Source organism: Gymnoscopelus microlampas (genome assembly GCF_963454915.1).
Source record: "Gymnoscopelus microlampas genome assembly, chromosome: 22".
NCBI classification, from domain to species: domain Eukaryota; kingdom Metazoa; phylum Chordata; class Actinopteri; order Myctophiformes; family Myctophidae; genus Gymnoscopelus; species Gymnoscopelus microlampas.
This window is the reverse complement of record NC_139959.1, coordinates 10464635-10480597: the sequence shown is the minus strand read 5'-3', so window position 1 is coordinate 10480597 and position 15963 is coordinate 10464635. Positions and strand designations below refer to the sequence as shown.

The 15963-nt window shown below is 41.6% G+C and overlaps 1 protein-coding gene across 2 annotated transcripts in view; it reads left to right on the top strand.

The window, feature by feature from the left end:
• fam49bb (family with sequence similarity 49 member Bb) overlaps window positions 1-4038 on the top strand; it is a 61580-nt gene extending 57542 nt beyond the window's left edge. For both annotated transcript variants that reach the window (XM_084048834.1, XM_084048835.1), the window contains exon 12: window positions 3146-4038. In XM_084048834.1, coding sequence (XP_083904960.1) covers window positions 3146-3209 — 64 coding nt within the window. In that variant the 3' untranslated portion in view covers window positions 3210-4038. The remainder of the gene's footprint in view (window positions 1-3145) is intronic.
• Window positions 4039-15963: the final 11925 nt, after the last annotated feature.

Below are 15963 nucleotides of genomic sequence, written 5' to 3'. Positions count from 1 at the left end.
CACACCTGCTGAGAGGTGTGTGCCAGTAGTCACAGGTGTGTGACTGCCTCACAGGTGAGTGACTGGCACCTGAACATGGGTTCTGCAACTTTGTTGAGTTGGAGTGTGTATGCTCCAAGCAGCAACACTGCCCCCATGGAAAGATGCCACGTTTGTCCCTTCAGGATAAGGCCTGTTCTGTTACGCAGATTACGCATTATTTGATGTCAGCCCTGGTACCATTTGCAGGCAGGTGTGTGCCAGTCACAGGTGTGACTGGCACCTGAGCATGGGTCATGCAACTTTGACGTCTGTCTTTGGTTCCGTTGTGCAAATCTGGCCTGTAAATCTATGGTTCCTCAGTTAAGCAAGGGGTCTTGGGTTGTTGTCTTCCTTGTTGACTTCACCAGTCTCACAGAACTTGGTCCTAAGTTTGCAAATGGTACCAGGGCTGACACCAAATAATGCTGTCACTCTGATTCACTTGCCCTATTGCACAGGCCTCATCCTGAAGGTACAAACGTGGCATCTTTCCATGGGGGCAGTGTGGCTGCTTGGAGCATACACACTCCAACTTAACAAAGTTGCAAAACCCATGTTCAGGTGCCAGTCACTCACCTGTGAGGCAGTCACACACCTGTGACTACTGGCACACACCTCTCAGCAGGCGTGTGCTGGCAGGTTGCTCAAAACAAGAGCGATTACCAACAGAAGCATATTGGGTGATTTTGGCACATTTTTTGGAGGCGCTACCCACACGTTTAGCTGTGTTGCTCATTCCACGAATGCCCGATCCTTACAAGCTGTACCTCCTTGTAAAGGTGACTAATCAACGATAAAAATGATATAAAACACAATACCAATTGGTTTTATTAAAGTGGAGATATAATTGACCGAAGTTAAGTTTCCGAACTTTTTTTGAGCAGTTTAGTATATCATATCATTAAATATAAAATAAAAAAAAATCACAGAAAAAAAGGTTTTATGGTCATGATTCACCGCTATCCTGGATAGCTTGATTCTAGGCTTAAATTGATTGATATAAATATTTTTGGAAAAGTCAATGGGAAAAATGCATCGAGTATTTACTTCCGGCACCAGGAAGTGGCGGAACTGTGATGCTCTATAACGGAGTAGCTCTAATGTGGATCTCGGACTGCATGTGTCTCTAGCCTGTGACGTCAATCATCTGTGACGTCAGCTGTCTATGACATGTCTATGACGTTACGTATGACTCCAGATTACGGATGATCAGCTGATCATAGCCCTTTGATGTACACATAAAATGAAAGTTCAATATTTTAAAAAGTATAAAACATCTGTGGAATTTGACACTGATTGGTCCAGTGGTTTGCTAGCTCTGGACACACAGACCCCTTAATAGAAGGCTAGCCATCTGCGAACACACAGACAGACACACACGCAGCCACACAGACTGATCCTCTTATAGAAAGGGGAGGTTATTGGGCTGAATAATCCCGCTTTCACTTATTGATTCTAACTTCAGAGGCGTTAGGAGTTAGTTGGTTTATGGTAGCAGTTGTGAATGTGGTGTCCAAGACACTGGCACACACCAAATAAAAGCTTTTTAACATGCAGAGACAAAAATGACAAGCCTATTGTAAATGGGAAAACAAGACTCGCAAACTTGCTCCAAGCTCATTTGTATTCTAGCACACAGTTCAAGCGGCATGAATACAATTTTATTTTGTCCAATCTGTATGGTATAGTGTGTTAATACAATATAACTTATACCAGTGGGGTGGTTGTATTTAGTCTCCCTGCTCTTCTATTGAGACATTTAAATCATGTCAAAGGTCATGTCTCACCTATATACAGTACACAGGATCTGACACGAATGTTGCAGATAAAATGCGTCCCTTAAGCAAGCAGGTCGGCTCTATTAGCTCAGTGGTAAAAATGTCAGAACTTGCGCAGGAAACCGGGTTCAAATCCGGGGTAGAAGAGGAAGGTTACATAGTGCAGCTTTAACTTTTTGACTGTTCAAGTGTTCATCGGGGTCAAAGGTCAAAATGTTAGCTGTAGTGGAGTAAAGCTGGGTTTGGAGCATTTCTCTTGGTTCATTTGCAACCAATATCCCTGCTAATTCCTCACACCGACTCCTTAGTATTAACACAAATACAGTAGGTAACTATTTTAGTGTGTGTTTTATGTTTAGCCCTCCATCTCTAATCTAGGTTGCTGCTGAAACCTTTTCTTAGAACGGGGGTCTTCAACAGGGATCCCTTGGGGGTAGAGGGGGAAAAAGAGCAGACCAAGTATAAAGTGACAGGTCATATTTACTTCAGTATTGAAGGTTTATAACTGGTTAAATGTCTGAAAATACACATTAATATGAATCCAACACAACATTGATGACAGTGCTGTCAAACAAGTCTATAAAGCCATCTATGAAAAAGTTGAATCTGCAACACAATTTTATGCAATATGTAGTGGGGGGTCCCTCCTTCATCTCTCTCTCAGCTAAGGGATCCTTGACCTGAAAAACATTGAAATCCTTTGTCTTATGAAATCGGTGATTACATCCGACGCGTGACCCCCGCCCCCAACTACCATCTCCCAAATTTAAGTGGCTTTTTACTCATAGAGCTAATCAATCTGACATGGCCATTCCCATGGCAACCTCGCATCGGTATCACACTTTGGGAGTGTGATACCAGGGGTATGATACATACTGTGCTGGCAGATGAAAAATGGAGAAAGAGCAACTTCATATTTTAAATCCTGTGTTAATTGCAATCTTAATACTCCCAATTGCGTGAGGCTCACTCGCATTTCAAATGCTCTCACACCTCCTAATCTTCTCTCTTAAACTGCATATCGTCTCTGTCTGGGTGGAAACCTTGTATGTCCAAAACTGTTACTTTTCAGGATTCAAATTCAAATATGGCAAAAGTAGCAGATCTACAAGCTCGAAACGCGTTGCTTGTAGATCTGCTACACTTGATGTTTTTGTGTGATGCTGTAGTATGATCAAGTAGGGAGTTAATTTACGAAAAAAAAACACAAAAAGACAGAAAGAGAAAAAAAAACAACAACACACACAACGGCACAAAATAGCATTGCTTGGCTCAGACAATTGATTGCAAATGATTGTATTTTGGGTACGGGTAGAGAATGATGTCTTCTCTTCCCCACGGGGCAGGTACACAACCAAACATCTGAATGACGAGTCGACCAACAAGACTATCAAAAGCATGCTGCAGTAGGGCTGCTCGCCTCACTCATGCCCCTGATGGGCAGAACGCCAATCCTCTTGAATGATGTCAGTGCACAGAATGTTTTCCTTTCTATTATTATTATGATCTTTCTTTGGAATAAGAGCGGCAGCTCACCTCATATATATATATATATATATATATATATATATATATATATATATATATATATATATATATATATATATATATTAAATGCAAAATGCTACTGCCGTTATAAATGTATTTTTCTGTGCCAAAAAGATGTTGCTGAGATGTATATGTTTTCCATACAAGGCCATACGACAATGGCAGCTATGAAAGCATTGTGGATTCTTCTCTGGTGTTTTTTTTTTTACGTTTTTGTTTTTTTATTTTTCTGTATAAGGGATCAGAGTGCTTTGACTTGAAAAGTTTTAAAAAGATATATAGAGAGAAATATATATTATTTTTGTTTGATTCATTATTTAATACTACACATCTGCATGATAAAAAATGTATTTTCCTCCTATTTAAAAGAAAAAAAAAGAAAAAACCTTATTGGTTAAGTTTCATTTGTCTGCTCAATTTGTGCATTAAATGTTTTTTTTTGTTATTGAAATGGTACTTTGTCAAATTTGAGATTAGAAGAGTACTGTTTGTTTTATATTTTTTATAGGTTCTGATTTTGTGCATAATGTTCTTTTCCATAGTTGTGTTGTAATTTTTCATTTCAAAGAAATTTTAAAAACTGTGATGTGTGCAAATCAAACTATAAAGTTGGGAGTCTGTACAGTAAATGGACAATATGATGTGGCTGGAAACAATAAAAAAGAGAGAACTCTTGTTTTCTACAACTGTTTTCAAGTTGAATTGGTTTCAGTGTCCTCGGCAGAGTGTTTTTGAGTTGCTGTGCAGGATGCATGGATTAAAGTTCTCAGTCGCCGGATTCCACAGAAGCCAGCATGTCATCTATCGAAGCATGTTGCGCTGTGAAAATAGCCTATATACAGCCTATCTTGTAGATAGGCTATTTTCGGTTTATTATTTTAAGAGTAGAGCATTTGAAGTGGTCAAACTGAATTTTCAGAAACCTCTTCCTTGAAATCTTAAAAGTCTAGGATATTTCATATAAAAGCAGTAGAAAGTATGTAGAACAGCAGGAACAATGTTACTAAAACATAATTTTACATATTGTGTTAATTGTTTAGGAATCAGCACTAGTGTGGGGTGGGGGCCTCCTTTCATAATGTTTCACAAATCGCACATTAGATTCTAACCACATTTTCAGTGGTTAGATTACATTTTTGCTTTGATCAATGAGGATGTGATAGACACACCCTCTCATGCAGCAGCATTCAGGCTGGCAGCAGCGAGGGCCAGAAGAGGTCACCCTTTCTTTAGTCTCTGCGACTTGATTCAATAAAGGCAGCTCAGCTTCTTCACTGGCAGGAGTTCTTGTTATGAAAATGCAATGATGGGGGTAACATTTTCTCATTTATGATACCAAAATGTTTACTTAGGATCTGTGTGCTTCTTCAGAGTACTACATCTAAATACAGAAGCACTGACGAGAACTAAGCATGCATCAGCAAGCTTTCTCGCAATGATTTTTTATTTTATTTCCCTTTTCCTCTTAAATATGAGTAAAATAAACCACAACAACAATATCAATCAACTTTTGATTCGACCCCTGTCTGAAAATGTTTTGTGCACTGCCAGGGACCCCCAGAAGAGAAATAAAAAAATAAAAAATAGACGTACAAGCTCGCGCTGTGAGCTTGTACATCTGCTATTTTTCAATAGCCAACGTATACATGGATTAAAGTGGCTGGGGACCCCCTGGAAGTTTTTATAGATAGAAAGCGCAGGCGCCTTCGAATCACTCCCTCTTTAGTTTTTTTAGCGGCCTATTCTTGTTAATGGATCATTAGGAATCATTAGGGCATTATTAAAATCACAAACATTGTCTTGTCTCCTTGTTAAGAGCCTTTTCAATATCCATTACTCTTTTCTCGGGAACCTCCCTTGACATTAACCACTTAGAGGCCCTGCATACTTTGACGTACAACATAATATAAATGAAAATAGCCGATCTACAAGCTCACAGCGGGTCACGATGCGCTGCGCTTTGATATTGTAGATATGTTTTAGAATTTAGAGTTGTCAATACATTCTTCTCCCCAATTTTGTCGTTATGCCAATTAATCAGCTGTGTTTGGAGGAACGTGCAGCTACAGTATGGGAATAACACAGGTGAACAAAATCAAGATTCATTTATATTCATGTAAGTCATCTATGTCATCACGCAGTACGTTTTCGTTTACAGGAAGTAATTAAGATTGGCTTTTTAGGGACTTTTGATATAAAAATACACAAATAGGTTTTTTTTAAATGCTAGGGTATCTATTGTTAAGTATGCCCTTATGATGACCATGGATATGCTCTAAAAGTGTCTTTTATTAAAGCAGCACTATGTAACTTTCCTCTTCTACCCCGGATTTGAACCTGGTTTTCTGCTTAAGGGCACGGTCACACCGCACTTTTGTTCTACCTACAGTATGTGGTGGAATCTGCCAATGCCTTTACAATGAGAATCGCGTGGTTTGATGGTCTTGCGCATCTTTCCGCGTGTCGCGCACAGCTTGCGTTTATGCGCTCTATGCTGCTTTTGCCCCTCTGTCCAATCGGGTGAGTCGAAGGCGGACCGTCCCAAGACTCAGGAAGCGACATGGTGGTTGTAGCGACCAAGCCCCCAGAACCCAGTGGTTGCATTGAAGCGGAATGGACATGCTGGCCATTTGAGATATTGCAGGTGGGGCCACTGTATATGAACGAGCCCACCGTGATGGGCGAGGCCTATTTGGGGCCTCTGTGACGCACAGAAACCCCAAATAGGCCTCGCCCATCACATTTTCCAATACGTTTCCAACCCGGAAGAAGGGGTGAATTCACCTCATGCGCTGGGTGAGCAACTCAATGCAAGTGGATGGGAGGGGATATCCGGTGCCCTCTCTATTATTTTTAACTCTATGGTAGCGACAACTGGTTGTAGCTGTTGCATGGGAGGGTCCTGAAAGTGAGTGTCGGATGCGTCAGTGTTTATTGGGACAGAACGCTCTGCAAGCTACTCTTTTTTTAGAATGCGCTGGCTGCAAAAAAAATTTGGCCGCGCACAACCTGAGTTTAACAGTGGGCAACCATATTTTGGTGTGACCGTGACCTAAGTGCTGAAATGTTTACCATTGAGCTAATACATTTGTGTCAGATCCTGTGTCTACGTGAGACATGACCTGTAACACTATCAAAATGTCTCAATAGAAGAGCAGGGAGACAAAATACAACCACCCCAATTGTATAAGTTCTATTGTATTAACATACTCTACCATACAGATTGGACAAAGTTACATAGTGTTCCTGGGGGTCTGCAGCGAAATTGGTTAATACAGCATCACGCTCATTTTAACCACTTTATCCATAATTTAACACACTGGCTATTAAAAAATAGAAGATATAGAGCGTGCCAAAAATCCTGAAGGGGGCGTCAACAAGTGTCTTTTGGTAGCGGCGGACATCTTTGAGGGGTAAAAACCAGGTTGACTTAACATTGCCCCCCTCAAGTATGTCTGCGGCTACTATGCCACACCCCCCGTGGTGACGAGTCGTTGGCACGCTCTATATAAGCTCACAGCACGGAACATTTTTGAAAAATCTTGAAAGTGTTTGGAAAATGTTTTTTTTTTTACACAAATCGCCTCTACTGGGGGTCCCTGGCACAAAAAAAATCAGATAGGGGTCCGCATATCATTTTTGGGGTCCTTGATGTGAAAATGTTTTAGAACCACTGCTTCACAGAAATGGGAAACGAGTGAGACATGGGCTATGGGTGGGTGGGCACTGCAGCACTATCTGCAGTGTGTTGAGAGAACTTCCAGGGTCAGAGAGAGAGAGAGAGAGGAGAAGGGTGTGTCCCATGCCGCTCCTCTCTGCAGCATCTCTGCACTAAAAGACGCATGGAGAGAGGAGGGATGGGATGAAGAGGGAGAGAGGGGTTGCTGAAGAAGCAGTGGGGGCTCGTCTTGGGCAGTGTTGCCATGTCTGCTTATTAAAAGCGACTTTGGGCTTCTTTTTCTGTAAAGTTGCTTGTAAATAGTTGCGCGTTTTTTTTGGGCTTGTTTCTAAAGCGTAGTTGTTTATTTGGGCTTGATTCTACGGTGGAGTTGTTCATTTGGGCTTGCTTCCTAAATGTTGTTTAAACCAATGGTTCTCAAACATTTTCATGTCAAGGACCCCCAAATTTATATGTAGCCTAATTGCCCGCGTTTCCCCATCTGAAAGCATGTTGTGCCAGGAGCCCCGTACCAGATTTGTGTTAAAAATATTTCAAAAAATGTTTCAGTTTCTTCAGTTTTTTTCCCAAGATTGAAAATAGCAGATGCGACACGTGAGCTTTTAGATCGTGTACTTTCAAATAGCCGATGTATACAGTATACTGTAGGTTTGAAGTGCTCATGTATTAGTCGCGTCTTTTGGGCTTGTTTTCATAGACCTGGTTGCTTAATTTTCTCGTAAAATCTGGCAACACTGGTCTTGGGTGGGTTTCTTAAGTGCTTGAAGGGGAGAAAGGAAGGAGAAGAGGGGTGTGTGTGTTGAAAAATGGATTTTGCAGCCCCCTGTACTGTAAAATCTGGAGTGTTGATTTTACTCTGAACCTGTAAAGGGTCGGTTTTTACACTTTCGTTGTTGGCTTTTAACCCATTTAGACCTGAGGCCCATTCTAGAAACAGTTTTCGGAAAAACTTAAGTTGCAATACAGTATATCTTTGTTGTCGAGAGGAAACCTTGTATGTCCAAAACCATTCCCTTTTTTATTACCTTTTTTTAAACATTTGTGAGCTTGTAGATCTGCTATTTTCACTACTTTTGTGCGACACTCTTGTTTGAAGTGGGGCATTTAATTTACGAAAAAAAACATTACAAAGTTGAAACATAAAGACACAAGGTTTCTGCCCGACAGCAACGATATACACAAGTAAAATCTAAAATGACTCAGTCAGATGCTTTCCCGTATTGAATGGGTTAACACTCCAGATTTTTGACTGTGTAGCCAAATCCTTTCTTCTGAAAGAGAGTGCGGTCGGTTCAGCTGCAAAATGTATGACTGCTGGCAACACTGTGATGATAGAATAGCGGTCCGTAACCCTAACAACCTTCTCTGTGGGCAGGGGCAGGCTGGCACTGCCCCCCTGCTGTGACCCTCGACGCAGGGGCTCTCTCGCTCAACTCATCTTTTACTCACAGCTTGCTTTGGCGGCCGGGGGAAGATAGAAGGGGAATTATATCTGCATGAACACGTCCTCTTTTTCGAGGGAGATCACATTAAAGCTAATGCCACATTAACCGCCTCGCAGTTCTCGACCCCACTGTAACAGTAGGCAGTGGTGGAAAGTACATTTACTCAAGTACTGTTCTTAAGTACAATTTTGAGATATTTTTTTTACTTTGCTGGAGTATATCCAATTTTCTGTATTTTTTACTTCTACTCCACTGCATCTCAGAGACAAATATTGTACTTTTTACCCCACTACAATTATTTGATGACTTTAGTTACTAGTTATTTTGAAGATTTTAATAGTATTACAAAACATACATTAACCACTACTACTCTATATATTTGCTATTTGAAAATAGCAGATCTGCAGGCTCACAACGCGTCGCTTTGAGCTTGTAGATCTGCTATTTTCAAAAGATTTTTACACATGACGAACTTGTGAAATGGGACATATTACATAATGAGTACTTTTTCTTTTGGTACTTTAAGTATATTTTGATGCCAAAACATTTGTACTCTTACTCAGGTAAATTTTGAACACCAGACTTTTACTTGTAACAGAATTTCTACATTGTGGTGATACTTTTTCCACCACTCACTGTAACAGTAGGTGAAGTACGGGTTTGAATCCACAAAGGAAATGGGGGGGGGAGGGGGGTTGGGGGGTCTGAGCAAGGCAAGTGAACGAGGAAAGCTGTCATTTACGTTTTTAAGCACTTGGGAGGGACTGACACTGAAGATGATTTGCAATGAGTGAGCAGGCAGGGATCTTTTTTGTTCAAAGACACCCCGCAAGAGCATGTAAAGGAAGGAAGGATATTGTTGCTGGAATCAATCTAAAACTTTAATACAACCTTTTGGTTATTATGGGATTGTTTCTCCAACAACTGGACTTATTCTGCTTTACACTTTTACCTCTCTTGCTACATCTTGCTACAGTATGTTGATGAATTGAATACATTGGACCACAATGACAATGATAATGAATTTATTTGTATAGCGCTTTTCTAAACAAAGTTACAAAGTGCTTTACAGACATGTTACAAACGGCAAACAACCAAGCAATAGAACGACACATTATCAACAGAATAAACAATGTACATTAAAAGGAAACCATTCCCCAGTTATCCTTTTAGCCTTAATGTCTGACTGTTCCTTGTGCTGTTTACATTTCTGATTAATAAGGTATTCAATGAATGAATCAATCAAACATGACCTTGTGTCCTTGAGCAAAGCATGCCATACCGCTCCTGTGGAGTTGCTCAGCAGCACGTGTCTGTGGTCGCATCGTTCTGCTCCCAGGTGTGAGCGTATAGCTAACTGTAAAAATGGGAAACCAGGGTGCTATTAAAGAAGACAATGCGAGTTCAGCAAACTGTATAGGCCTACTAAAATGGTTAACAAGCCGGGTTTAACCTTTAGTTCTTGGGACTCTCCTTACCTATAGGGGATTGGGCCTGGGGAGCGTAGGCATCACAGCCCAGTCCAGGATCTGCTCTCTCACACACACACACACACACACACACACACACACACACGCACATGCACGCACACACACACACACACACACTGTACTCACAGTCCTTCCCAGTGGTCGAAGGTTTCTGAGAGGAAGTAAATTATGCCGTTGGTCACACTTGGTAGCCTCAGAACATCTCTTTTTCTCATGACCCCCGATCGCTCACAGGGGCCTTGGGAGGCTGTCACCTGGCGGCATGCATTGTCACAGCCTGGGAGAGAGGGGATCTGATCCAGCTGCCGTGGACCATATTTCAGTGTGATAAAAACACAGACACACACACAAGAACATGTTGACAGGGACAAACTGAGGTCAACATGAACATGAAGGTTCACGCAATGCACAAGGAAGCGTTCACTGTGTGATCTGTGCTGTTGGTTTCAACATTCAGAGTCAGAAAGGCATGGGTTTTGGAGGCTATGCAGGGCCTTGTTTTGGAACGGGATCAACACTGATTTACTATGACACTATGGCACATTAGGAGTCCACTAGTGCAGTGGTTATCAAAGTAGTTTGGTTCCATGTGTTTGGTTCCATGTGTACACTCTCAAGAGTTACAGACCTGTAAGGGTCCATTTGGAAACCCCTCAAGGAAGGTGCCTCGACCCACTTTGAGAACGACTGCACTAATACATTTAAGGCTCTTTATGTGTTTCCAGTAATATTATTGCCAGCTCATTTTGTATGTCCAAGGCAAAAATTTAATTTTGACAAAAATGACCACCACAAGCCAGCCTGGTGATAACCCCTGAACGGGATGCATGTCCCCTCACTGAGGTTGTACGTCGATCTTGGACCATATTTGTCTTGTCTTGTCTTGTCTCTATTTCACGTCAGGTGGCAGACCACATGTTGGTTATGGTCTACACATCCTGGTTTGAAGTTACTATTGTTGTTTGGGAAATAATTAGTCAGTAAGAAATCTTAACCTGGCAAGAAGTGATCAATTATGTTGTTTAGCTAAAAAGAAAATCCCTATATAAAGATAACTATACTCCAGATAATATTTCTCTCATGACTTATATTCTGCCATTATGACTTCACTTTGAGTGGAATATAGATTTATGTGTGTTTAATGCCAGTGCAGCTGCACTGTATCAAAATATCCCCAAAGTAATATTGATCTTGAACTTCGACTTTCAAAACTTCAAACGTGTCTTGGTGTTATCTTGGTTTTGCTCAAAAACCAGTGGTGGAAAGTAACTAAGTACAAGTACTGTACTTAAGTACACTTTTGAGGCAGTTTTACTTTACTGGAGTATTTACAATTTAAATACTTTTACTTCTACTCTATTACATTTGATTGTACATGCTACAATACTTGTATTCTTATTACAAAACACACATTAACCACTTCAGCCTTAATATAGGCTATACTTCAGCTACAGTATTTGAAAATAGCCGATCTACAAGCCCACAATTCGCCACATCGCGACACGTTGTGTGCTTGTAGATCTGCTATTTTCGAAACTTTTAATGCATTTTGAAAACTAGTGAAATGGGACATTCTGCACAATGAGTACTTTTTTTTTATGCCAATACTGTTGTACTTTTACTCAAGTAAATACCAAAGTTTTACCTGGTATTGATACTTTTACTTAAGTAAAAAACTTTGAGTACTTTTTACACCACTGCTGAAAATATTGTCTTATACGTGTCGCTTGACACTGTAATATTTAAACTGAACTGGCACAACTGTCAGTTCCAAGAAAACAGGCCTTTTTTCTTCTCATTTGTCAAAACCACCCCAGCAGCCTGAGAACTCTGTCCTTGACAACCACAAGACCCTAACACATTGCTCATCTGCCTCTTGGGGGGTTGACACGATTTCACTTTTCTAAGAAAGACAAACGGCTATCCTCTGAGACCCACCAAACACCCTCTTCACACCACCACCACCCCTTCTCTCATTCATGCACATTCGCACAGAAACCCCCCCGCCGCCCCCCCAATGGCCTCTCCCCTAAATCCCACTTCCTCCTGCACGTTGCTTTAATCGGGGAGTCTTAGTTAATCAGTTGTGTCAAAACATTAACGGCTCATTGAGGATATCGCATTTCATGGCAGAAGAAACTGAACCATGGGTGCTGTAATCTTGGTCCGTTGGACAGTTGGAAAGCACTTTCTGGCTGTAAAAAGGCATCAGTGCCTTATCTGGAACTCAAAGAAGCGGAGTGAAATTATTACCACACTGCAGAGAGAAAGTGCCAAATGTTCCTCTGAAATACAATGACGACTAGAAAATGTGCGCAGGTCTCCACCAGGCCGGGTTGGCTACCCGGGGCCCACACAAATGGTCTGACACAAATGGGTGGGACCTATATGAGGAGTTGCGTCATGATCCAAGGAATCCAGGGGGGAAAAGTTAGATTCAAGAGTTAAAAGCCAAAACATGAAGCGACCTTTGATAGCGCCATCATGAGGCCAATTTAAAAAATGTGGGGTGGTGGTTCTTCCTTTGCCTACTAGTGTGCGTGCAAAGTTTCACGGCAATCGGACGCTGTGTTTCAGGATTTGTGGCACACTGTGCAAAATGGGCGCCTTCCGCGAATTTTGGAAGCCAATCGTAGCCAAATGGAATCTGAAAAATGTGACAGATACATCTTGATCACATGAGTCCAGAGTCCAGCGATAATATGTACCGATTTGCGTTTTTTTTTTACAAAATCTTTTAGGGTAAAACAAAAAAGTGTGTTTTGCTAAAAAGGCAGAATGCAGGAAAATCTTGACAGGCAGAAATGGGCGTGGCCTATATGGGGAGTTGCATCAGGATCCAAGTAATCCAGTAAAATAAACACCCGTATGGTTCAAGAGTTATAGGCCAAAACGTGTGTGGCCTGTTGCAGCGCCACCATAAGGCCGATTTGAAAAGAGGTTCTTCCTTGGTCTACTGTGTGCAAAGTCGATCGGTTCAGTGGTGCCGGAGATTAGCTGTTCACAGACAAACGGAAGGAAGGACGGACAGACAGCCTGGCTTATTTTCTTTTGGTGTTTCTTGACCAAAAAAATACCTTTTATAACATGTAAATAGAAATCTGGATCCAGTATCTTCTTTTAAAAGTGCTCTTTGCACATGACCCTTTCTGAACATCTCACTTTTGAGTCCAGAGAGAGTTGTAAATCTAGACAGACATATTGATATTCTGTGAATTATTTGACCTTTGCATAATCAGATAAAAAAACAACCATATGCCACAAAACGTTCAACAGTAATGCCCAGCGAGCGACCGTAGGAAAATGTGTTTTGACAGGCTTGATTTTTTATTAATGACCAAAGCTGTCGGTAGCAGTAGCTAGTTGGCAGAGAGATCATGCTGGATCATGAAAGGCACAGATTCAATCCTCACATCATCTATTCTAAAGTGTCCTTCTGTGCCTCTGTGCCGTTGAAGTGTCCTTGAGAAAGACACGTATAAGCCTAATGTATACTTATAATGTGTGACAGTCGTATGACAGGCACATGTCGAAAATACGTTTTTCCCCTGAAGCACGTATCGCATCGTACTGTACGTCAAACTATTAATTAGCTTTTTCACTCAATATCAAGTAGCTGTGTGTGTGTGTGTGTGTGTGTGTGTGTGTGTGTGTGTGTGTGTGTGTGTGTGTGTGTGTGTGTGTGTGTGTTTTGAATTCTAGTCTTGTGTATACAATTGCATTCAATGTAAATAGAGCTGTTTTAAACATCGATTTTGTCACCTATTGAAAAGGGTTTCGACCAATAGGCTCGACTCACAGGCTTGCACACTGCGGTAGTTCATAATGTAGACGCAGAAACTCTACTCCTAAACTGTAGGAGTAGAGTACACTACTGTACACTTCTGTACTGTTTCCCAAACTGGAGGTCGGGACCTCCATGCTTCAGATTTGGCCATAGGGAACATGTACAGTATACTGGGAATAGAATGTGACCCAGAAACTGAGCCTCGGTGTACACATACAACACATCAGTTTAGTAGAGGAGAAAATTGAATTACCCAAATGCACCCAAGAGCTATGCCATTTATTCCAACATACATAGTTCCCCTAAGCCAATCAAACAAAATACTATGATCCACAGTGTCAAATGCTGTGCTGGGGTCCAGCAAGACTAAATCATTGTTTAAGTGGATGTCATTTGGAAACCGTAACGCTCGCCCCAAAACACACTTGCCCCCATTTTTTCCGCTGACCGCTCGCCTCCAGCGGTTCTTGTATTTGACCTAGGTTAAGGTTAGGAATAAGGTTAGGTTTAGGCATAGTTTTACTGAGAATACGTTAAGGAATAAGGTTAGGTTTAGGCATAGTTTTACTGAGGTTAAGGTTAGGAATAAGGTTAGGTTTAGGCACAGTTTTACTGTGGTTACGTTTAGGAATACCTGGTGTCGACCGTTCCAAGGTCGCCGGATTTGACCCGGGCGAGCGTGTTTTGGGGCGAGCGTTCTTGTATTTGTTCATTTGACAGGAAAGCGCAAGTCTCTACGCTATACAATACAACCGGAATTTTTCCCGATTACATATTAAACTCTAATAAACTATCGTGCCCACATAACCCTTCAACTTGCAGTTTTGACAGACCCTGTCTATTGCAATTTCCTCTGAGGGCTCCTTCCTCGGAACAGGAGACAGCCGTTTTCTGTCTGTCTGAAGGAACCATAAATCATGGGGGCCTGAGTGCTGATGACTTATAGGTTATAGCTTCCAGAGCTGAGGGGGGGGGGGGGTTTCTCTTCTTTAGCGGCCCCTATTACTGAGTCATGTCCGACAGAACAGAGGAACATCCCTTATGAGAAGTCTGTCACCAACCATGTATGAAATGTGCTGGTGTTGGTGTGGCCTCCGCGGCAGTGTTGCCAGATTTTGCGAGAGAAATAAGCAACCAGGTCTATGAAAAAAAAGCCCAAAAGAAGCAACTATTATAGGCCACATGAGCACTTTAGACCTGCAGTACGTGCATCGTATATTTGAAAATAATATTAGTATCCCGACCTGAAAATGCATTTTCTGTTTAATCAAGAGCTGGACGGATGGGGGGACCCCTGTTACTGAACAAACACTCTATGAGTACTATCAGAATATTAAACAATTTAACACTTATTTTAACAAAGAAATATCACTTACACTTACCTTTAACCCTATGCATTGGCTATTTGAAAAAAAGTTTAAACAAGCCCAAATAAGCAACTACATTTTACAAACAAGCCCAAAAACCTGCAATAACCCGTAACTACCAATAATTTACAAGCAACATTACAGAAAAAACAAGCCCAAAGTCGCTTATAAGAAGCACACATGGCAACACTGCCTCTGCGGCCGGCTCGATATGATTATTTTTCAGAAGGTTTTTCCGTTTCAGCGGTCGCCCCTGTTAACAAAAGGTGGCGAAACAGCAACAGTTTCTTTTCTTTTTTTTTGGAAACAAGAAATAGAGAAGTCGTGAATACCACAAAGTGGAAGTGCTGAAGACCATTATGGCGCTCGGCTTAAGGACAAGTGTACTTTGTGAACTTTGTGGTGGTTCAGTTCAATTCAATATAAAGTCTCAATTCCTACTGAAACCACCTGTGCCAAAAAAAAAGTGTATGCAAAGCGTTAAATCCTTCTATAAATCAATAGTTCTCAAACCTTTTCGTGCCAAGGACCCCCAAATTGAAATGTATTTGGCCGCGGAACCCCATTTGAAAAAAAACTGTATGCCCTATATTGCGCTGATCAGAGCAATGGTCACGAGTTATGGCCATTTGAAGTGTTAAACACTGAAGTGCAATTTTGATGTCAGACCCCTGAACAGTGTTTGTGCCAAGTTTAGTGCGGAAGTGCGCCTGGGGCCCCTGGGGCCCCTGGGGGCCACATGGAGCCCCTGGTATGGCTATTCTGATGGCAGACCCCTGAGCAGTGTATGTGCCAAGTTTGGTGCTGATCGGAGCAACGGTGCGCCCAGGGGCCACATGGGTTCCCTT